At 47.1% G+C, this 23670-nt stretch overlaps 3 protein-coding genes across 13 annotated transcripts in view; 1 reads left to right on the plus strand and 2 right to left on the minus strand.

The window, feature by feature from the left end:
- Positions 1-4871, minus strand: part of TATDN1 (TatD DNase domain containing 1) — a 31627-nt gene extending 26756 nt beyond the window's left edge. The window contains exon 1 of the mRNA XM_065903505.1: positions 4803-4871. Within this exon, the coding sequence (XP_065759577.1) occupies positions 4803-4824 (22 nt within the window). The 5' untranslated portion in view covers positions 4825-4871. The remainder of the gene's footprint in view (positions 1-4802) is intronic.
- Positions 4872-4903: 32 nt separating this feature from the next.
- Positions 4904-12171, plus strand: NDUFB9 (NADH:ubiquinone oxidoreductase subunit B9). The gene is made up of 4 exons (XM_065903519.1): positions 4904-5062; positions 8064-8256; positions 8832-8945; positions 11866-12171. Exons 1-4 carry the CDS (start codon positions 4962-4964, stop codon positions 11995-11997), a joined length of 540 nt encoding a protein of 179 aa, XP_065759591.1. The 5' UTR covers positions 4904-4961; the 3' UTR covers positions 11998-12171.
- A 2454-nt stretch (positions 12172-14625) lies between these two features.
- MTSS1 (MTSS I-BAR domain containing 1) overlaps positions 14626-23670 on the minus strand; it is a 156228-nt gene continuing 147183 nt past the window's right edge. For 4 of the 11 annotated variants that reach the window (XM_065903516.1, XM_065903518.1, XM_065903515.1 and 1 more), the window contains 4 exons: positions 20455-20574; positions 18014-18187; positions 17507-17669; positions 14626-15757 (listed from right to left, as the gene is read on the minus strand). In XM_065903516.1, the coding sequence (XP_065759588.1) occupies positions 15063-15757; positions 17507-17669; positions 18014-18187; positions 20455-20574 (1152 nt within the window). In that variant the 3' untranslated portion in view covers positions 14626-15062. Of the gene's footprint in view, positions 15758-17506; positions 17670-18013; positions 18188-19429; positions 19625-20454; positions 20575-23670 lie in introns of all 11 variants that reach the window. The other 7 variants (XM_065903508.1, XM_065903510.1, XM_065903507.1 and 4 more) reach the window with 2 other exon arrangements.

The following is a 23670-nucleotide window of genomic DNA, read 5'->3' on the forward strand; positions in this document are numbered from 1 at the left end:
AAGCATCCGGGGTCTGAAATAACACAGTGATCGTGGAGAGAAGTGCAGAGAGGCGAGTGACCAGAAAAGAGCAAACTCAACCATGTTACAGATGCTTGTCTTTAAAACACCAGATGCACCAAGAAGCACTGAAGGCTTCCAAGATTAGTATTCTGGACCTCTCGTTCTGGTGTCTTTGTAGAAGGTGGGATCTGAAGGGGGCAAATGGAGTCAGGGTAGTTCATCTGGAAACAGTCAAGAGTTCCTATTTGCAATGCAGAGAACCTGAATTACAAGTGGAGATGCAGAGACGGCAATAAGTTATTTTCTTTATTCACCCAATAGTTATAAAGACCCACACTATGCCAAAATATTATGTAAGGAGTTGGGGGTATAGAAATGAACAAGACCTGTCACTTGGTCCCAGCCTTCTAGGAATTTAGTCTATATAGGTACTGCAAATAAAACTTGTTAAAATAAGATGGTTTGACAGAAAACAAAATTCTGTAAATTATCCTTCAATAAAAAAATAAAATAAGCTGGACTGTAAGCAACATGAGGCAAGAAGCATTTATCTTTTTCAATGCTGTATCCCTAGAACCTAGCATAATGGTTGGTATATAGTAGGAGCTTTATACACTTTTAAGCCTGTAAATAATCACTTTACAGCTTTGTGCTTCAGAGTGCCAAGAAGGAGCACAAACAATTTTGGCAAGAATGATGAAAAAGCTTCACAGAAGATCTAGATCTTGTAGAAGGCTAAAGCTTAAAAGCTGACAAACAGAAAGGGCATCCCACACACAGGTGTGTGTAGAAGTCTGGAAGAAATTCATTGTGCTATTGAGCAGAGGTTCACAGTGGAGAGTGATTTTACTGTCCCTCTCTTCGTTTGACCTCTCCCCTCCCTGCCAATCCTGCTCCCAACATCCAGCAATGTCTGTGTTCATTTCTAGTCGTCACACTGAGGGGAGTGCTCCTGACAGTCCCTAAGAGCCCCCAGCTGGTTGATCCCCCAGGATCAACCTGAGGTTGAGGTAGTTGTTACTAATTACTGCAAGCTGCTCTCTGGTTCATCTGATGGGAGTGGGCACAGAGGTTACTAGATGGGAATCTTCTAAACCTCTGCTTTTCAAACGAGGGTTATTCCAGAGTATGTAACACCCTGAGATTCCCTGGAGTATCAATTTTACTTTGGAAAATCTTGGGGATAACATAGCTTTTAATTTTAGAAGGGCACTATATTATTTCAAAGTTAAACACAAGACATCCAGAGAAATTCTGTAAATGCATCAAGATTTACATACCACTGCCACCACCCCTATCACCCAGGGGTATATCCTTCACTGTGGGTCCTTAAGTGACCTTTGGTGGGTGAACTGTAGAGCAGGAGGGCTTCCCTGGTGGCTCAGCTGGTAAAGAATCCACCTGCAACGCGTGAGACCTGGGTTCGATCCCTGGGTTGGGAAGATCCCTTGGAGAAGGGAATGGCTACCCACTCCAGTATTCTGGCGTGGAGAATTCCACGGACAGAGGAGCCTGGCAGGCTAAGGTCCATGGGATTGCAAAAAATCGGACTGAGCGACTTTACTTTTTAGAGCAGAAACTCATCAGCACTGAAAAGGGAGCTCCACTCCATTCCAAATTTTATTACTTTGCAATGATTAAGCATAGATTCTTATTGCTGTTCAGACTGAGGAGATGGTCACTTGTGGTATGATATGCAGACAATGTCACAGAAATTAGTCTCAAGTATAACCTAAGACACAATGTTGAAGTGTCTCCTAGGAGGGAGCAATATTTCCCATAAAACACAAATACTTCTGCTTCATGTCCTCCTTCCCCAGATTAGAAACACAGGCAGCCATTGGTTATGCCCTTTGAGAGGGGGGTAATGTAGGATTACAACCTGGCGATAGTCAGCTTTCCTAAATAAAAATCTAAGGTTGCTTTTATAACACTGGCTTAATTTTTCTATTATTTATATATTAAAAAAAAAAGTTGGTCACACCTTTTGGCTTATGGGATCTCAGTTGCCCAATCAGGGACTGAACCCCAACCATGGCAGTGAGAGCACTGAATCCCACCCACTAGACCAACCAGGGAACTTCCTCCACTGGTGTGATTCTTCATGCAACTGCTACATGTAAAGCTTGTTCATGGAACAACTGTCCATGGGTCTAAAAGGTTGTTTTCCAAAGTACTGCTCATGAGTACTATAGGCAGAAATTTGTGTAGTGGGTCATAGGCAGAACTTTTTGAATGGCATGGAATAAACTCACATGACAAAGATAGAATGCATAGTATGATCCCATTTTTGTTACAAAGAGACACACATCTGATATGTTTGCCTATTTTTATGTCTCCGTATAAATTTAAAAACTATGGAAGGATATAAATTTTAAACATTGTTTACCCCTGGAGAGTGGAAATGAAGAGCATACAGAAAGAAATACTTTTCAGTCAAACCCACCTTCTGTAAGAAGTCTTCTCTAGCTTATCTGGTTGAGATTCCTTTATCAATTTTCTTACCACCTATACTAAAATTACACATCTTTTACCCACTCATTCATACTTCCACTGAACAGTCACTGTACTAGATAAGCCCCTGGGAACAAAGACAAATACCACCAAGCATCTGCTTAAAAGAGCGTAGACTAATGGGAAAGGCAGATACATAAGTATTTTAATTATAAAACAATGTGGTAAAGTAAAGGGTAGGTAAAAATCAACCAGGCAAGAGGATATGAGAGACAGCGGGGACATTATGGCCCCAAACTGCCACTCTTAAAACCTTTTCAGAAGCAAGAAACAGCACCTCCAAGTGTTTATAGAGCATAAAAAGGATGAGGCTGGAAAAGCGGGCAGGACCAGACCATAGAAAGGCTTTGTATGCTAGGCTGTGTGCTGAGTCACTTCGGTTGTGTCCGACCCTTTGCGACCCCATGGACTGTAGCCCACCAAGCCCCTCTGTCCATGGAATTCTCCAGAGAATACACTGGAGTGGGTTGCCGTTTCCTTCTCCAATGCTACGTTAAGGCACTTCAACTATCCTGAGGACAGTAACTAAAAGATCTGAGGCAGGAGAAAAATGTAGCTGACTTTTTATACAGACCACTCTGGAGGCTAGAGAAAGGATTTAAAGAGACATAACTTGAGGCAAGGATTAAGTTTTTATGACAAGCACAAAACTTTTTAAAAAGTGTTTCCTTTTCTTTGTGGAGTGTTTCGTGGCTCTCACCCCATCTACCCCATCAATTATATCACAGATTGTAATAAAGAGGCTGAGAGACACCACACCTGCAAAGGGTCTACAACCTCTGAGGACCTACCTGTCCCCTACCCCAGGCTCTCCCACATTATTTTAAAAAACCTCTTTCATGGCACTGTAAGGTGCCACGCTTCTCTGCATTTGTTTGGACTGTACATACCTCTCCAGCCTGAAAACTAACTGTACCACTAGATTCTTTAATTCCACACACTTAGCACAATATCTTTGTAAAAAAACAAACAAACAAACAAAAAAAACAAAAAAAAACTGCCCAAAACAACTTAGATCTAAGTTTATAATCCTAACCTCTTTGAATGCAAGACATTTCTAACTGGCCAGTAACTGTCTCCACCTGATGTCCTGTTAAGATTCTCACATTTACCTAATCCAAATGGATTTCCTTACATCGCCCACCCACTGTCAAACTAATCAGGCTTCCATTTCATATGGAGGTATTTATCCCAACCCTGAATCATGTTTACTCTCCATTACTAGTCATAAACACTCAGCTGCCAAATGCTGCATCTGTACCTCTCTCCCATTTCTCTCCCTTTTCCAATGCCCTTGCTCAAGTTCTGCTATGCTTCCCTGCCTCTCCCTGTGACCTACCAAACCTACAGAAGGGCTGTCATTTTCCCATGTCAAGTAGCTAGAAAGTTCACAAAGAAGGCGCATGCCCTGCTTTACCCACTGCTGTATCCCACAGCCTAAGGCTCCCAATGTGAGACTGGCACCCAATGATTTGCTTAAGGAATGCTCCTTGTCAAAAGCCTCTAGCGAACCTCTATACACAGTAAAATTAAACTCAGCAACACATTAAAGTCCCAAGTCAGCCTTCCAATCCTAGCTCTCACAATGTCCGCGACCCCACCCCCATCGCCCCCGGGGGGCCCCCGCCCCCCCACCTTTCCTGAGTGCCTGGTACTAAATACTCTTACTCCTTTAGTCCTTGTCGAATTCTCCCTCTCTTGTTGTACCGATGCTGAATGGTTAGTGTACTTGCCAAGTACAGAACTTGTTTCTTTTCCCATTGTGTGTGTCTTCCAGTTTCCCCACCAGGTGTTGGTGCCAGCAGATTAAGAGCAGGACCTGTGTTCCTAGGCCGGTGCCTGGCCCACCAGAGGCCTCAGTAACTGTGATATGAGCTACGATACGAATCAGTGAGTGAACGCGTCCCTTGAAGCCATACCCATCCTCCTCTCCGCCAAACAGACGGTAAGGGGTGGGAGGTGCACGGAGGCTACAGGAGAATACAACGTCTGGCTTTGAGTTTTTTAGTAGTTTTTTTTTCTTTTTTATTGAATACAACAACATGTTGGAAAGAGCACAAGTCATAACTGCGAAGTTCGTCAATTTTCATAAATAAGCATACCGGTGAAGCCAGCACCAGACTGAGCACCAGAACATTATCAGCACCCAGAGGCCTCCCCACGCCCTCTTCCGAGGGGTGCACTTTCAACCCGGCAAAGAGCTGGAGAGCTCACGTCCTGGGCCCTCTAGCAGCGGTGCGCGACGCCCGGGAATCGAAATGCCCCCAATGCTGGCAAACTCTTACCCACGAACTTGAAACGACTCATGACTGCAGCCCCAGGTTCTCCTCGACGGAAGCGGAAACGGCCCTGTATCGCCCCGCCCTTCCAGCAGCCCCGCCCCCTCGCCGCTGACATCCGGTTTCCCGGGAGCCCCCGGGGCCGCTGAAGGTGAGCCGGCCGTCATGGCGTTCTTGTCTTCGGCGGCCTATCTGACCCACGAGCAGAAGGTGCTCCGGCTTTATAAGCGGGCGCTGCGACACCTGGAATCATGGTGCATCCACAGGTGGGATATGGGGAGCCAGGGCGCGGGGAATTGACCCCGGGGGCTAAGAGGCCCTTGGTACCGGGCGGCTCAAGGACTTCGGGGACGGGGTGGAAACACGGCCCCTCGCCCCCATAAGCCCGCCTCTAGACCTGGGTTCGAATGCGGAATTCATCGCCCACATCTGGGAGACCTTGAAGACTTGTTTATCTGACTCCGGGCTCAGTTTTCTAATCAGGAAAACGGACATGGTACCCACGCAGAGGGTTGCATAACAATTAAGAGAAAGAAAGTACCACAGATGGACTTTTGTTGTCCCTCCAGCGCTCACTCATTAATAGCTTTCTTCCTATTGTGACCTCTTCCTAATATTGGCAGTAATAACAAGTGCGTTCTTTTCTTTAGTCCTCGCACTTCTGGGAATTAGGGGTGATTTAGCCTTATTTTATAGATGAGAAAAGGCAAGAGAGTAAGTTGCTCAAGGCCCTGCAGCTGGTAAGTGGCATAGCCAGGTTTAAAACTCAGGTGTCTTAACTCCAAAGCATCATCATCACCCCCACCCCACCCCCATCAGCTTTCCTCTTTATAGCTTCATCCAGTCCTTTTTGTTAGCTTCATCCCACATAATTCTTTACCTCCCGCATAATTTTCTTCTTCCCTCTCTTGTCCATCTGGAACTAGTCTTAGAACACAGTCTTAAAACACGGATTTTTGTGATCTAAGTGCAATGCATGCTGGGGTAACAACCCAAGATGTATGAATGCAAGACCTCTACTCACTTAGCAGAATCCTAAAACCTAGTCTGAGGAGAAGGGCTTCTGAGGAAAACTTCTAAGCAATAGGAAACTGAGCATATCTGGAAAAGCTGTGAAGGGCATCCTTGAAGCCCAGATTTTATATATTTGGGATGATTGTAAGTCATCGACTTACTTCTCTTTGCTAGGCAGCAGGATGGCGAGGTTCAAGGCTGTAGGGTTCATTACTTTCCTAATTTTTTTTATTCATGACAGAATTTGCTATTCAGGTTCTATGTTGGCTGATGAATAAATAAATGTTAACAAGGCTTTTTTCTTAGCTGTAGCAGTTTGTGGATTAATGGGGAAGATGGACACATGTAAACAGCATAGGGAATTATCAGTTTTATAAGATGAAAGAAGTCAAGCCATCAAGAATTCAGGCAGTGCTGAACTACATCTGGGAATATTAATATTAGCCTTGGAGGAAAGGATAAATGTATTTACCATGATAACACTAACTCAGCGTTCCTTTAAATCTCCTAACATCTTTTTCTCTGTACTTTCCTGATATTTTTTTTCTTCCATTTGCCCTCACAGTGCTATTTGTTCTGCATGGGTCCATTCTAGACACTTGCTTATTGCTGTATATACCTTGTGCAGCCTCATCTATTGCTGGGACTTGTCTCTAGAGCTGTATTTCTGTTTGTTAGATTACCTACAGTATGCTGAAGCTGAACTTACTTTTATTTTCACTACCTCATTTTGACTCTCTTCCCAAATTCCCTGCCTCAGCTAATGGCATTACTAGTAATATAGTCACTCAGCTTTAAGTCTTAGTAGTATTTTCAGGTGCTCCAAACTTACCCCTCTGCCAGAGATATACATATAGATACTTATATGCCATGTACAACTGGACACTGATTTTTGTAAATTCTCTTCCCACTGTAATAATATTAGTAGTTGACATTGAGCACTGAGGATGTGCCCAGCACTGTGTGAAGTGTCTTTATATGTTTTAGCTTCTCACATCTTTAAGGACAGCCTGAAGATACAGATAATGTTATTAACCCCTTAATGGAGGAAGAACCCATGGCCTAAAGACTTTAAGTAATTTACCCTAGATCACACAGCTATTAAGTGTAGAGCTAAGACTCAGTCTTAAGCAATCTGATTCCAGAGCCTGCTCTCATAAATTTGTAGTTTAAATGTTTCTCTCCTGTCACCATCCATCACTGTGGCTTGCTTCAGGCCCTTATCATCTCTAGTCTGGATTATCAAAGCCCTGTTATTACTCAGCCATAAAAAATGAAATAAGTGAAGTAAGTCAAACAGACAAGACTAATATCATATGATACCACTTATATTTGGAATCTAAAATATACAAATGAATTTAATTACGAAACACACACACAGACAAAACAAAACTATGGTTATCAAAGGGGAAGTTGGGGTGGAGGTATAAATTAGGAGTTTGTTATTAGCAGATACAGACTATTGTCTATAATAAGGATCTACTGTATAGCACAGGGAATGATATTATCTTATAATAAGCTATAATGGAAGAGAATATGAAAAAGTATATGTATGTATAACTGATTCACTTTGCTGTACACCAGAAACTAATGCAACATTGTATATCAATTATTGTTTTAAAAATTTAATTAAAAAAAAAAGTTTTAAGCCCCATAAATGATCTCTGCATCTGTGGCAGCCCACTCCAGTATCCTTGCCTGGAAAATCTCATGGACAGAAGAGCTTTGTGGGCTACAGTCCATGGGGGTCGCAAAGAGTCAGACACGACTGAGGAACAGTTTCACTAACACTTTCTAGAACCTGACCAGAACTTGCCTAAGGTCATACAGCTAGTGTCAGATTCAGAATTTGAACCCAGGTCTGTTTTGAGCCACGCTGTGCCACCGTGTAATACCTGCCTCCCACATCTGTTTAGAATTTAGCTCAGTGTCTAGCACAAGGTAGGAGGAAGTTACGTAAACTGTCATTCAATGAATTGAATGATCCTCCTATAGAGGAGATGGGGAAAGAAGTTAGGCTGTGTTTATTAATACAATAGTTTTTTGCTGCTGGTGTTTGGGGGGGACTGCCAAGAAAGCTGTCTTGATGATGCGGCTGCTCCATTGACAGGGTCCGGGGAGGAGCTGGGAAGTTGCGTTACTCACCTGGGAGGCATTAGTGGAAGTACCCCTCTTGTCAGATAACTGTCAGATAGTTATACTTCCCGATCGAGTAGATTACATTTCTAATCTCCAAAACCATTTTGGTTTAAGGGATAAATACCGGTACTTTGCTTGCTTGTTGAGAGCCCGGTTTGATGAACATAAGAATGAAAAGGACATGGTGAAGGCCACCCAGCTGCTGAGGGAGGCAGAGGAAGAATTCTGGCATGGTCAGCATCCTCAGCCGTACATCTTCCCTGAGTCTCCGGGGGGCACCTCCTATGAGAGATACGAGTGTTACAAGGTAGGTGAGGACCACAGGTGTGTCGAATTTCAAACCTCAGCCCCGAAAACCACTCGCCTTTTTAAGGGCAGCTAGATTTCCTTTCTGACAGTTACATGTTTTTTCAGCATCAGTTTCCTCTCTCCCAGATGCCATCAAGACTTTTCTTTCCAAACTCAGAGCCAGGGTCTTGCAGTAAACATTTTGACAAAGGAAAGTGCTTAAGGAATGAGTCAATAACTCATTTTTGGATCTTGAAGTTAAGCAGAAGTTAAGCAGTTTCAATTGGTGCTTAGTATTCTAAGTGGTATTTCCAAATAACATAAAGCCACGTTGGATGTTTAGAGAGCTTGGGTAGGGGAGGGACGATGCCAGTTCTCTTTGGACTGACCTTGCTGTTTTTCGGTCGTAGATTGTTTCAGTCTAAGGTGTTCTCCTTTATTTTGGTCCTCTGCTACGTATGGCTTAGTGTCAGAAGCAAGTCTGGAACTTAGAATTGTTATAAAAATACATTGATTTTTGTCTCGTGAGAAGGCCCTCCCCATGACGTGTAAATGTGTCCTGTGGAATGACGCTGTGATTTCCGCTCCTGACAGGTTCCCGAGTGGTGCTTAGATGACTGGCATCCTTCGGAGAAGGCAATGTATCCTGACTACTTTGCTAAGAGAGAACAGTGGAAGAAACTGCGGAGGGAGAGCTGGGAGCGGGAGGTGAGTCTTGCCTATACTTTCTCTCTAAGGTGTGTTCAATACAACATTTACAACCATCTTAGAAATAGGTTAAATGTGTTTCCTGGTCTTTGGGCTTTTCTGTTCTTTAATTTTGCTTCTCTTCTCCTTCCCCTCCATAATCCTTTGCTTGACTTTCCTCTATAATCTGTTAACCTTCTCCACCAGCGCCTTGGGTGTTTTTCCACTCATGATGACTGATTTATGTATGTATTTAAAACTTAATTCATTTTTGGCTGTGCTGGGTCTTCATTGCGGTGAGGGTTTTTCCCTAGTTGCAGCAAGCAAGGGCTACTCTCTAGTTGCTGTTTGCAGTCTTCTCACTGCAGTGGCTTTTCTTGTTGTTGAGCATAGACTCGAGGGTGTGTCGGCTTGAGTAGCTGCAGCTCCCGGGCTCTAGAGCAGAGCCTCAGTAGCTGTGACACACGGGCTTCGTTGCTCTGTAGCATGTGGAATCTCCCTGGATCAGGGATTGAACCTGTATCTGCTGCATTGGCAGGTGAATTTTTCACCACTGAGCCACTAGGGAAGCCCTGATTTATGTTTTAAGAAATTCAGTCTGCGGTAGTGTGAAAAATAAATTGGAGAGGACAAGTGGAGAAGGGAAGAGACCAGTTTGGGTTATTGCAGTAGTTTAGTCCAAAGACTACACAGCCAGCGCTAGGATGGGTACGGTGGATGTGGAAGGAAGCAGCTTCAGGATATTGTTTGCAGGGATGTGAAGAGGGATTGGATTGGGGTGGGGGGTATTGTGCGCGGTGAAGGACAGGGAAGAACCAAGAATGATTTCCAGGTTTTAAGCTTCAACATGTGGAGTTTGGTGGTGGTGGTTATTGAGATAGGGAAGAGAAAACAGATGTCAGGACAATCAGGTGTTCGGTTTTAAAAGTTTAAAAATGTTAAAGTTGAGAATCCTGTGACACATGTGATGCAGGTGTCAGACAGTGACTGGATGTGCAAATTTGGAACTCAGAGGAGAGATTTGGGCTCAAAATAGAAATGTGGGTGTTATCAGTTGTTTTAAAAGCCACAGAAGAGGGAATGGGGGCCTCTTCCTCGTTCCCTCTCCACAGCAGAGGAACTGGATTAAGTGAAGGCTGGCAGAGAGCCACAGAAAGGTTTGAGATCCTTAGATCCAAGAGAAAGTGTTTCAGGAATAGTGGCCAGGGTCAGTCATCTTTGATGTGGTTTAGAGTCCTGGAAATAACATTGAAAGGTGTTAATTACAGAGAGGGCATTAGTGGCCCTGACTTGAGCTTATCTGTCACACAAAGATTGATGAAGGTGAGGAGGAGAAAATGGGAGGGAGAGATGACTCTTGAACATTTGCTGAGGAGAGCGAAGAAATGGGGCAGTAACTGGAGACCGAGAGATTCCTTTCTTTTAAAATAAATAACGATGCATACGTACTGGTGAGATTTGGGGTGAGAGTCTGGTAATGCCGAATCAAGATGGAACAGGTACAGAAGGAAAATTTTTGAGGATCCCGAGCCTATGTGGGGGCCTTTGAAAGGAGATGGGATTCTTCCTCCATTCTTATTGGACAGAAGCTGTAGGTAAATACTTCTGGCTTAGAAGTTTAGATGGTGGGGAAATGACAGACTTTCATGTGCGGGGTTCTCTTTCTTAAGTGAAATAAGGAAAAGCCAGGGAGTGGGCAAAGCATGTTTGTAGAACATGAAAAAGTGTGATAAGCGTGGGCAGAGGATGAGCTTCCTGGAGAGGAGCAGTAAGATTGCTGTGGGGTGGTGAAGGCCCTTGTGAGGCTGGGAATAAATGTGTTGTGACTTCAGTTTGTTCCAGGAATTTTTTTTTTTCTCTTTAGCAATACTAAGCTGTACGGGTGCAGGCCTGAAGGTAGATTGTGTGTCTCTTCTCTGTCAAGAGTGACAAGGAATTGAAGTTCCTCCATAGGGAGTGATTTTCGTGATGGAGTCTAGCTGGGTCAAGTAGGGACGTACACAGGAGACTGATGCAGAGAAGGGCCAGTTAGGTGGGAGAATGTGGGAACTGGGAGCCTCTGTGAGTTCAAGAAGTTATGTTCAAGGGGCCTTTAAGTAAATGAGCTGGAAGAGGACACTGGTTACTGGAATATTGGGTTACTTGAAGTCATGATTTTGTGATCAAGGAGGGCAGTGTTTTCCAAGAAGTATGTGAGCATTTGGGAACTTGAGGTGTGTTTGTTCATGAAGAGCAGCTGATTCATTCTGCAGTTGATCACTTTGATAACCTCTCCCCAAAACCTTCCTCCTTTACTTATTCCATCGACATTATTAAACAGCACATGTACTGTAGCCCAAGTCTGCCACAACCCAGAATTGGTTTTCTGTAGGGAGGTTCAAAAAACCATGGCTCTGGAAAGTGGGTGCCTTGGCTCTCTTCCTCTATTAGGACAGTGGTGGTCTCCAAGATTTGCTGGAACAGGAGTAGCTAGGCAGCAGGGGGCAGGACTAAGCACATTTGTACCTGATTGCTATTTGGAGGGCTTTTAAATTAACATCCCTAATGTAGTCAAATTGAGGTTTCTTAACAGTGCTTTCGGAGACCACTTTGCAGAGACACGAGAGCATGCCGGGGGGCGTGGTCAGGTGAAGAGGCCATAACAAGGGGAACTTGGAGTAGTAATTGACAGGGTTTTGCTTAATGAGTAGGAGGTGGGGTAGGAGGGTTTGTTCTCAGCTTTGCTGTTTTAGAATGGGAAAACCTTTGAGGAGAACAGCTTTTGTGTCTGAGTTAAAGTACGGGCATAGAAATAATGCAGTTCTGTATAAACAGCTCTTTTCTGTAGTGAGGATCAGTGTCATGTGACAGAGTAGAAACAACGCTGACACTGCTCCACAGCAGAGGTCGGACCATCAGTTTGACTCCTGTTCTAATTGTTCTCTCTTTACCGCTCTTTTAGGTGAAGCAGCTGCAGGAGGAAACCCCGGTTGGTGGTCCCCGAACTGAAGCTTTGCCCCCAGCCCGAAAGCAAGGTGACTTGCCCCCTCTGTGGTGGCATATCGTGACCAGACCCCGGGAGCGGCCCATGTAGAGGAAGATGCCTCACAGTCATGCTCGCAAGTGAGATGAATAGGACACACACTTGCCCTAATAAAATAACTCCACCTGGTATGACTGACGTGTTCTGAGGAGTGACATGCTGGATGATTGGGCCGCTGTCATTTTCTTAGCAGTTATGCATATAAAGAAAAGTATGTGAAATGTAGTCGGTCAGATGTGTTCTGTTCATCCCCATTAAGTCATATTGATAAATAGGCTATCAAGGGAAAACTACACAGCAGATACAAGAGTTACTTGAATAAACTTGAGTTGAAGGCTTAACTCAGCTGTAATGAGTGGAAGGCATGAGAGGCTAAGAAGAGAAAGCATGCCAGTAGTGAGTGTGTAAGATAACTTTCCTGTTTCCTAGATTCCACTCATGGAATTTTAGCTTTGATTAAAGGACCACTCTTAAGCACACGTTCAGCAAATAAGCATGCAGTTTATGGGGTTCTCAGGATTGGAGTTTGGTGGCTGGGGTTAAAGCATTCCATCTGAATGGCACTTTTGTGACAGTCATTTCAAAGGCAGTTTCCCAGCTTTGCTTCCTCTACTGTAGCTTGGATTGTCTGCAGATACAAAGGTAAGGGTGGCAAAAACTAAATGAAGTTTTTTGTTTTTTTTCTAAAGGTAAAGCCATTTAAAAAATTCAGCCAAACCCAGCTAGTTTCAGTTCTTGGTAACTCACTGGAACTGTTAACATTAAACTCACTTAGGTCAGGCAACTAAGTGTTCTTAGGGTGCACAGAAATGATGTCAGTTTTCTAACTAAGCTTGATGTGAGTTTCAGCCCATCTTCTAACATTTGACCAAGACCTCAGCCTGAATTTTAATAAGACTTGAAATGCAGGGCTTGTTTTTTTCTAGTGGTTCTTTATTTATAATGTAGGCTGAAGCAACTGTTACAAGGTGGAGGGGAGACACGTTACACAGTTATTTATACAAGTTTAGAACAAAAAACTGCACAGGGAGAGGTCAACTCTCAGTACAAACTAGCAACTAAACCACAATAATTTACCTTTAGAAACGATTTCTTTATTTTCAGCTGTGACACTGCTTTTACAATATGCAAAAACACAAACAGAACTACCCAAGGTGTTTTGTCACATTCTTTCTACATTGAATTTGGCAACATTTTATATTAAATTTATTCAGATTATACTAACGTTTAAAAACTAAACAAGTGAAAAGCTGTACCAAGGTACAGTTACATCCATTTATTTCAAAGGTTTAAAATACCACTTTTATCTAACGTAATTACCTTGCAGTGATTTCTGCTTTTGCAAAAACCATCTCAAGCATCATATGCACAATGCATCAGCTACTTTTAGTCATCAAGATTGGTGGGCTAAACCACAGGCACTACTGTTGCTTATATTCTGTAAAAGGAGCTTGTTTTTCAAAGAAAAAAAGCTTAAATAGTTTCTAATAATCATGCCTTTGCTTTAAAGCCATAACATAAAATGTCCTTGAGCGATCACAGCAGTGTTAAATGTTAATATATAGAACAGTGACTATACAGGTACATTTCTTTCACATCCAATGCAGTTATGTATTAAAGCATAAGAGTATGTAGCCGAAGCTTGGCACCAACAGAAATCTGCAGGCCCTGGGAGACCCGCCAGGCTCTTTCTCCTTGAGAGGTTCGGTCCCAAATGAGCACTTTGAACTGACCCCATTAAGAGGCTGGCTTTCTTTTTTTAAAAACACCATCGCAGTCCCCAGATGTGATCCTTTAAATCTACAAATCTCTGTTGGCTTTAGGGGATGGGCATTATAACAAATTTAACTTTCACTTAAAAAATAAAAGACAGAAATCCATTCCAAAAAACATTACCTAGGATACAAAAGAGGACAGTATAGTGGTCAGATTCCAGGTGACAAGAAAGAAATCCTCCTCTCCAATGTTTAGTATGAAGCCAGTTAACTGCCACTTATTTAAAAGAAGATAAGAAAAACAAGCCCCCAGACTGGTAAACACATTGGCAAGTTGCTAGACTCCAAGCTGGTTACCCTTGTTAAATCCGCTCGAGTTTTTTCAAAATATTTGGGCTTTTCAACGCACCCAGCCTGCTGGGCACAGTTAAGTAAAAGGCATTTGCTATATCTAAGAATTCCCTGCTATCATTTTTAAATGTTTTCACATTTTTAAAACTGCCTTACCATTTTGGATGCATTTGGACTCAATGAAAGTGGGTATAACAGACGAGTAACTGAAGTGGGGGTTCTATGTCTACCCGGTGGCGGCCGCATGCACAGGACTGGAGGTGGGTGCTGTGTGCAGTCAGGAGGAATCGTGGGAGAAAGGAAGTCCTTAAACACCCTACAGAAACAAACACTGCAATCCAGTATGGCTTATTCGGATGCATTTACCATGAAGCTACTAGAAATTTCAACCTACGGGCTACCCTTAAATGTAACAGGATCGGCTATGTTGACAGTGTGCCCCTCCCCGACCCTCCCCCCAATCCCAACACAGTCTACCATCTCCAGAGTTACTTCACTCCAAATATTGCTCATCAGCTGACTCCCGCATTTCTCATCCCGAAAGTAGTTTGCTTGGATAAGGATTTTTACTCCTTATCCATTTTGTTTGTACATTAAAATAACTTGAATTTGCTCCTAAGCCAGACTACTACAATGCATCTACAAAAGCTTGCAGGAAAACAAAAGAAAAAAAGCTAAGTATAGTTATCCTTTCTTCTGAACTCACTAACTTTGTGGTTCCCCTGCCCGACCTCCCCCCGCCCTTATGCATTTAAAATTTTACAAAGACTTGTAAAAAAGTTAAATGGAATTTGGCACCTTCAGAAAAATCAAAAGAGGAACTTAAGATTAAAATGTGCAGAAAGAAAACTGTTGATATTTACAAATTAAAAGATCAAGGTATGTCAGTTACATATGTTACTTTTAATTCTTATCTAAAGGTGTACTTTCAAAAGAGCTGTGTTCTGAGTTGCCTACAAAATCTTTTGATTATAGATTGGAATGGATCAAGACAAATTAGGTCTTATTAATTAGACAGTTCATTCCCCACTGGCAGCATTTCTTGAGAGCCTAAGAGAAGCGCGGGGCTGAGCGGTCATTTGTCGTGGTCTTCTTCAGTTTCACACCCCTTCGGATGGCATTCAGCATGTCTTCTCCTTGCGGGACGTCCCTCGGGCTCAGATCTGCAGGGTCGCTCTCTGGAACCTGGCCTGGGGAGGCAGTGGCACTTGGGGCATCTTGGTCTTCAGCCTCGCTTTCTGGAATTGCCTGTCTGTGCTCCTCGGGGATGCTCGGCTTCGGGCCTGGAAGAGGGGGGTTGACGGAGGCTTGGCCGCTCCACATTGAGGCGGGCACGCTGGTGCCACCCTGGGGGCCCTCACCTACAGATGGTGACTCTGGGCTGTGCTCACCCCGCTCCTCAGGCCCATCTGGAGGGGCTGGCAGCACCCCAGGGAGGTCTGGAACGGTGGGGGTCTTGACAGGGATCACGGGTGTCTTGATGGGGATGGGACCGGCTCCTATGGTTCCCCGGCGGACAGAAGGCTTGGTGGAAGGGGTCCGTCGGATGGTGGCAACCCCTGGGGTGACCATAGCAGGTCCGAGGGTGGTGGGAAGGCCCGCAGTTGAGGCTGGGCGCTTGGCTTGGAACATCCTTCGATAGGACTGGCTGATGTCGCTGTTTCTTGGGATGGTGGAGGATTTGTCAAACTCCTGCTGATCAGCCTCCTGGTCACCACTTACAGAGAAATAATCGTAATCTGAAACTGATTATAGGATGCGATTAGAAATCTTGGAGGTGGTGGCTGTGCTTTTTCATTCTCTGTGTTGGGAGGACAGAAGGCCCCAGAAGCCAGGGATTTCACCCGCAACTTTAGCCCAAGCCTCCCTGGGTTTCCGGACCCCCGCCATCTAAGAACTCCCTAACAGGGATTGTCATTTTGTTCACCAAGGGAGCCCTGAGCACCCAGAGCAGAGCTGGACACAACAGGCCTGCACTCAAATGCTGCTGAGCTGGGAAGGACGCAAAACGCTACCTCTGAGAACCTCTGGGAGGAATAGAGAGGGTGGAAGGAGGAAATAACCTCTCCAACCTGGAATATAATGTAAGAAACAAACCTCACATGGACCATACAGATCTCCCTCATGATCAGCTCACTAGTGCAAAGACTAGAAAAACAATGGAACTGGCAACGAGTCTCTGAAACCTATGCACAAAGACAGGTTCCATCAGTGCAGTGTGCTCACCTCCTCCCAACACAGAGTCACGTGGGAGCGGGAGGCATCCCGGCCGAACACCTCAAGAGTACGTTTCTGAACAGCGGCAGTGGCATCTGGGCCAGGTCAGTCCAGGGGTGGGGATGTGGGGGTCTTTGGGCTGTGTTACGGGATGTTTAGCGGCATCCCTGTCTTGTCTGCTAGACGCCAGTAGCACCCCCCCCCACCAACTGTGACAACTAAAAATGTCTCTAGATGTTGCCAAGTGTCCTCTGGGGAGCAAGACGGCCCTCCACTGAGACCCACTGTCAGAGACCTTGATGGAGGACTGCCAGCAGGCTTGGCCAACGCACAGATCTAGTGGCTGTGATGCCATCATGCTGGCCTTGCAGCTGTCTGGGGAGACGGATCAGAGAGGCGGTTCATAGAGAACTTGGCTGGAACAGGTTAGGAGTTTGGGGCTTCAGACTCTTGACAAGATCTTAGCTTCACACTCTAGCTCTGCTTCTTATTTACTTGTGGGAACCCTGGGCCTCAGTCTCCATGTATGTAAAATGAGGATAAATATACACATGGGCTTCCCAAGTCGCGCAGTGATGAAGAACCTGCCTGCCAATGTAGGAGGTGCAGTGTTTGATCCCTGGGTTGGGAAGATCCCCTGGAGGAGAATATGGCAACCCACTCCAGTATTCTTGCCTGGAGAATTCCATGGACAGAGAAGCCTGGTGGGCTACAGTCCATGGGGCTGCAAGCCACGACTGAGTGAGCACGCATACATGTATGTAAGTGGCTGTGACAAATAAATGGGACAATAAAGTGCTTAGTCTGTTTTCGTCTGTTTAGCGGCTCAGTCATATCTGACTCTTTGCAACCTTGTCCGTGGGATTTTTCAGGCAGGGATACTGGAGTGGGTTGCCATCCTCCTCCAAGGGATCTTCCTGACCCAAGGATCAAACCTGCATTGGCAGGTGGATTCTTTACCCTCTAAGCCACCAGGGAAGCCCAAAGTGCTTATTATAAAGTGCCAAACACAAATGATAAAGTACCATTAACAGCATCTTGTGTTCACATTGGGAACTGCCCTGAACCCTGAAGGTGAAGAACAAGCGAAGCTGTGAAAGTCTGGCCACTTCCTTGGATGGCAGCTACCTAACAATCACAGGCAGAGCCCTCCTGAGCATTCCAAAATGCTCAATGGTGTCTGGACGGACGTCTGCCTCCTCCCAGGAGGGAGGGCCCCCCATCCTCACCTGACACTGCTCAGGAAGCCTGGCTGGAAAGCCTAGGCTGCCTCCTACCTTGGGAGGGGATGGTATCCTCAGAGCAGCAGGGGGTGGTGGTCTGGGTGCTATAGCCACTGGAGCACTGAAGCGAATCCCGGCTGCTCCTCTGGGTGTCCAGCTGGAGGCCCCGAGACAGGGCCAGTGCCAGTTCCTCACAAGCCTCCATCTCCTCTCCAGGCTGCAGGTGGGAGGAAAGAGACGAGCCCCCGGGGCCATGAGTCCCTGTCTGATAACCCCAGAGCCTTTCTACTCTTCCAGTGGGCCTTGTCTGGATCCTACTCTGTTTCCATGACCACCACTGGGTCTGTGGGCCCAGGAGGCTGTCAGCTTGCTTGGGCCCTACCCAGGCTCTAGAAAGTTCTAGAGTCTAACTCCCATATGAGACCTTCCCTGGGGGCCTTCTAAATGCCATAGACCAGGGAGTCGGGGAAAAGGGCTCGGGTCCCTCCAGCCGCCGGCCAGCACATGTCCCTTGGCCTGGTATGGAGGGCCCCGGCCAGCCGAAGAAAACAAGAGCGTCACCCTGGTGGCGGCCGACACGGTCATGCTCCTTGGCCTCTGGGCCTCCTCGGTAGCGGCGGGGGCACCTCCTGCCACAGTGGGGCCTCCTCCGCTGGGGTCTGGCTCTCGCTTCTCTTTGCGGCGCTGAAGGGTGTTCACCAGAGGCTGATCGTAAGGTCCTGGCTTGGCCCAGTCCTGAGTGGAGCAAGCGTGGTCAGGCGCCAGAGCCTCGGCCTCCACTTGGAGGCCAGAGAACCCCCCAGACAGCTGCCCACCCACGGAAGGCGGCTGGTCCCCGCGGGGGAGCTCACGCTGGGACAAGCCAGCAGCCCCTTCTCCCCTCACCCAGTGCTAGCAGAAAGGAATGGACAGTCCTTTGGGGACCCCCTGGGTACCTCTCCTTTCCTCATATCTGCCCAAAGACAGAAAACCCACAACAACTGGGCAGGGAGCCTGGGGGACTCTTACAGCCACCAAACAGCTGACCAACTGCCTGCCGGGTCTAAAGGCACCAGCCAGTGGAGAGACGTCCCCAGGGACTAGGCCCTCCCCCGATGTCTGAGGGAGCCCCTGGCCTATGGGCTCAATTGATCGCACTTGCATAGCCTGGCCACCAGGGGGCACTAAAGGAACGTCAGACTCTTTCCCTGAGGCCGAACCTCACTTCAGGGAAGCAGCCCCAAAGGGGGGACGTGCCTTCTGAGGTCCTTACAGAGGAAGGGAAGGCCCCTGGGTTGGAAGAAGGATTCTGAGGAGTCTGAGAGGTCTGCACCACTTGTTCAAAATGCAGGCTGCCTAGGGGCCTACTATTCCAGTTAGGGACCTCTTGAAATATCCTCTGGGCGTCAATTGTACTTGCTAGGAAATAACATGAAAACTTTTTATATTAAAGCAATGTCTATTGCTTTAAAGCAGTGTCTATTGATTTATATGTCTTAATATAAACCATTAAGACCGAAAAATAAAGTCTGCATGGACTTTGAAGATTTGGGGAAAAAAAAGCCAAAACCTATCTGGGGGCATAGTTCTATTACCATGCCCTGATAAGGGACTCAGGGGAACAGTCTGGGGTACACAGTCCCCGGTATCAGCGGCTCCTTCAGGAATCCCCCAGGAGGGCAGAACCGGGACGTACACTCAGGAACCAAACATCCCCACCGTGCTCCATCTGGGTCTACTGGGGCCCATCCGGGGTTAACTGGTGTCTCCTACAGCCCCTCCAACCCCAGCTCCGCGTGGACATCTCTGCCTCAGCGCTGCCTGCTGGCTTCTGGTCCCCCCCTGGGAGAATTTACTCAGGGAGGAGGTGTTATGGGGAAGAAGGCAGAGTGTGAGAGGAAGGGGTTGAGGGGAGAATCGGGGTGAGAATCGTGGGGGCAGAAGAGGGGTGAGCACAGAAGCAATGAGGGAGGGGGGAGAGGGCAGAGAGACACAAACCTTCCAGCTAGGGATCTGAGATGACGGGAACATGCCGGGCCCAATGGTGTAATAATGAGCGTAGTCTGGAAGATGGACAGAGGTGACCCGAGGGAGCAGGCGGGAGGCGGGCAGGCAATGAGGGAAAAGGCTCGCCCCTACGGGCCCCACATGGGACTCACTTGATAAACTATACTGAGAAAACCCGTTAGACAACTGGAAACAAAAAAAAGGGGGGAGGAAAAAAGGAAAAAAAAATTAATACAACAGGATGAGCGTGGAGGTACAAGATGGCATTGACATTCAAGGGATGGGGCAGACCTGAGTATTTACAAATAAATGTCAGGGACTCTGCTGCTCATGGACAGTCCATGATGCGAGAGAAGAGCTCCGGGGGCAAAGAATGCACATTTATCTGACACCAAGCATTCAGTGGGGGAAAATACTGTATCTACTTTTAGAATAGTTTGGAAATGATCGGTGTCCCTAATGTGCAGTGCTAAATAGTCTTCGATTATTCCACTAATAATTTCACAGTGATGGTGATTTGCTCATCTCATTATGCAGCTTTCAAAACTCAACACCATCAGCTGAAGCTGTTCGTTCCAGGATTCCAAAATCATCAGAGTGTTCAGGAGCAGATTCTAAATTGGGGCAAAGAAGCGGGGGCTGCAAACGAAAAGGCGGGAAAGCACACAGCCTCTGACGCGGTGGAATGTCACATCCAACGACAGGGTGACGAGGTGGCCACGGCGGGCGGGGTGCAGGGGAGGGGGAGGAGGAGAGATGGATGGCCATCCATGTCCTGGGAAGAAGCCTTCACACCTCCGAGTTCCCCATACCCCTTCCTCTCCCTCTGGGTGACCGCAAGGTCACTGCTTCAGGAGCCAGGCACCCCTTCCCGAAAAACCCCTCAGTCTCGTCCCTCCCTCTGTCCCAAGAGGGGCCGCTCTTGGAGATTTTGAGTTTCTGGGTTCCTGCGGCTGGGCAGGAAACAGCTGGCAGAGGGGGGGGTCGGGGGAGAGGCTGGGACCCCAGCCGGTCACCTTCTCCGTGGACGCCCAGGCGCCCATGGTGGAGCCTGAGCTGACCGAGGTGGGCGAGCTGCACTCGCTCACCGACTGGCAGGTTTCCGAGGCTTCGGAGGAGGCCGAGCTGGAAGAGTTCTGCAGCCGGGAGGGACCACGCGTGGGGACCGCGTGCCGCCACAAAAGGACACCCGTAAAAAATAAAAAGATGGGGGAGGGCGGGGGGGGGAAGAAGGTCACGCAACAGAGAGAGAGACAGACATGCACAGAGAGAAGGATGAGAGAAGCAGAGTTAGGGTTATTTCCCCCCAAAGCTGCGCCCACACAGAGGCTTCCAAGCCCTGGAAAGGAAGCGTGATGCCCAGTGAGACCCAGACCCGCCGGACTGTGGCACGCCCGGGACCCTGACGTCGGGGTGTGTGTAGTGCATGGGCTGCGTGCCTGGCCCGGGAGAGGGGCTCTGGTCACTGTGCGGGGCTCCTGTGTTCCCCAGGGCATTTCTCCCTGTGCCTCCTTTTACATCTCTCAGGTGCCCGGGTGTTACTACATGAGGACTGACCCCCCAGCTTGGGCTTTGGCTCCACGTCTGCCTGTTGTTCAGTCACTACGCCACGTCCGACTCTTTTGTGACCCTATGGGCTGTCACCCACCAGGCTCTTCTCTCCATGGGATTTCCCCAGGCAAGAATACCGGAGTGGGTTGCCATTTCCTTCTCCAGAGGATCTTCTCAACCCAGATATTGAACCTGCATTTCCTGCATTGCAGGTGGATTCTTCACCGCTGAGCCACCAGGGAAACCCCTTATCTCCTTAGAATGGCTCTAATTCCTGGATTCTCTCCCTTTGTCACATGCAGCCTCCGAATCCCTAAGGGGTGGTTTTCCAGCTGTGAAGCTATATCCTCACAGGACATGATTTTAGGTCTTTCTGCCTGGGGGGTGATTTTGAGGCTGTGGGCAGTCAAGTCCATTGGTTAGGGCAATGTTTCTAGTGGCCGTCATAGGGAGGATGAACCATCCAGTGAGATCTGAGACATCACAGAACTGAGGTCTGCCTTGACAAAACATGTCTTCAGGCTGATCTGATTATAAACCTCCAGTCCCTACCCGTCTCCTAGTGTCAACCAGGCACCTGCTCCCAGGTCCTAAGCCTCACCCGAGGCAGAGACTGCCTGTTAATTCATCACTCCATCTTGACATACTGGTCCTGTCCTGGCACGTGGCAGGTGCCGAGCAGTGCTGAATGGATGAGTGACAATGACCATCTCTTCCATGTAACTGTGTCCCCTGGGGGGGCATGCTCTGGGCCCACCCAGACATGTGCTTTCAGTTTTCTTCTGTTAGCTGCAATCTCATCCCATCCGTATAAGCAAGTCTGAGCCTCTTTACTCTCTCCCTGGACGTGTCCCTGTATTCACTGGCAACGAGGCCAGATTCACGTTTCTGTCCCCCAACTTCCACCGACCAAAGGAAGGTTTCTCCAGCCTTGCTGTGTGTGTGGATCAGGCTGAATGAAGCGAGGTCTCAGCCTCCAGTCATGTCGAGGGGAACAGAAGGCGAGCTTGTTGGGATTTACTTAAATCTGAAAGCTGGTGCTCCCATCCTACAAGAGCAAGGAACCAAAAAGGCATTCCATGTGCACGCGGCTCCTCGGAGCCAAAGCAAGGGCAGACCCCACACTGGAGGTCCCGGTTGCTTCCCCAGCTCAGTGTTTAGTTAGCAGTCCAGGTTCAGACTGAAGTCTGAAAGTTTGAAGTCCCTTTTCTGCCACTTCCCAGGCTAGGAACCATGGGTTTAATCTCTCTTAAACCTCATTTTTCCTCCCTCTTTAGAATAGAGATCAATAATACCTATTGGATGAAGATTAAATGAGATCATGTGTGTGTGTATCTATGTATGTAGTGCTTAACCAACTGTAAACAAAAGCCAGTTACCATTATAATTTACCAGAACTACTTATTTTGAACTAATTAAAGTAAGTTCAATTTGAAAAAAAGAAACAGTAAAGCACCCCAGGACTATAGGTTCTTATTTCCTTTGACTTCTGCTCATTTTTTTCTGAAGAGCCCCTTGAGTGGATGGAGTGGACGGTTCTAGGCAGGAGCCCCGCTGCAGACGTGGTCCCATCTCTCCTGGGCACATGTGGCACAACTTGTAAAGAGCAGAGTGGAGGACAGTGGGAGAATCCTGAATACACCCTGCCACGTGGCGTTCATTTACACCCGTGCACCTGAGGGATCGCCCCGCTTACGGATGTGTGCTCCCTTTCTCCCACCCAAATAAAGGTAATAAAACTTCCCCTGGGCAACTACACCCTCTGGCCTGTGTGAGGTGTACAATCTCCTTATTACCCTCTGCCTTTGAAGCAGCCATAATGCCTTTTTCAAGAAAAAGAGAATTCTCAATTAAATTCTGCAGCATCCCTGAGTTTACTCAAACTACCCTAGAGTTGCTTAGCCAAGCATTTATCTTAGGCACTGGCTTTCAGATTTAAGTAAATCCCAACAAGCCCGCCTTCTGTTTCCCTCGACATGACTGGAGGCAGAAACCCCGCTTCATTCAGCTTGATCCACACACGCACAGCAAGGCTGGAGCGCATGGCCTCTTTTTTTAGAAAGGGGTGTCAGCGCACGATATTTTGTTAATGCATCAGTTGATTAAGAACACACACAGAATGACACTGCACATTAGAAAAGCCTTTGAGGAGCTGCAAATCCCTGCTCCCTCTCTGGCCATGCTCACTCTAGGCTCACGAGACACGCAGGTGCAGTTTAGTGCCACACGAGACGGGGCCTCTTAGACAGTGAGCCAAAGCACCCCAGCTAGGACAAGTAGAGGACTTAAAGCTGCAGCTCCTAGCTCCGAGCATTTCTGTTTAAAATTGAATCTCGACCCTAGAAAGACAGAGAGATGCAACAGTGCCCCCGGGGACAGCTGTGAAATGCCAAAGGCGGGGCTCCAGGCTGAGCGGCCCTGGGTTCACCAATGTCAGACGAATCCTGCGAGTGGCTGTCTGGCTCCCAGAACATGACAGATGCTTCCTTGACGTGGAGTGCTCCCCAGAACACTCTGCTAGGGGCACCTTACGGCCAGAGTGGTGCAGAAAGGCCACTGGACCAGCTGCTAAAACCCTTGTTTCAGATCCCTGACTACAGGTCATACAACCGTGCCACTCGGGCAGACTGCTTTACGTCTCTGAGCCCGTTCCCCCAACAAAACAGGGATATCAACACTCC

This window comes from Muntiacus reevesi, chromosome 12 (assembly GCF_963930625.1).
Source record: "Muntiacus reevesi chromosome 12, mMunRee1.1, whole genome shotgun sequence".
NCBI classification, from domain to species: domain Eukaryota; kingdom Metazoa; phylum Chordata; class Mammalia; order Artiodactyla; family Cervidae; genus Muntiacus; species Muntiacus reevesi.

What these genes read in the sequence shown, in the direction of transcription:
- NDUFB9 (XM_065903519.1), top strand. Translation starts at nt 4,962, where the DNA reads ATGGCGTTCTTGTCTTCGGCGGCCTATCTGACCCACGAGCAGAAGGTG. An exon ending in GAATCATGGTGCATCCACAG is followed by an intron (nt 5,063 to 8,063) that starts GTGGGATATGGG and finishes TTTTGGTTTAAG; the next exon opens with GGATAAATACCGGTACTTTG. An exon ending in GGGAGAGCTGGGAGCGGGAG is followed by an intron (nt 8,946 to 11,865) that starts GTGAGTCTTGCC and finishes CCGCTCTTTTAG; the next exon opens with GTGAAGCAGCTGCAGGAGGA.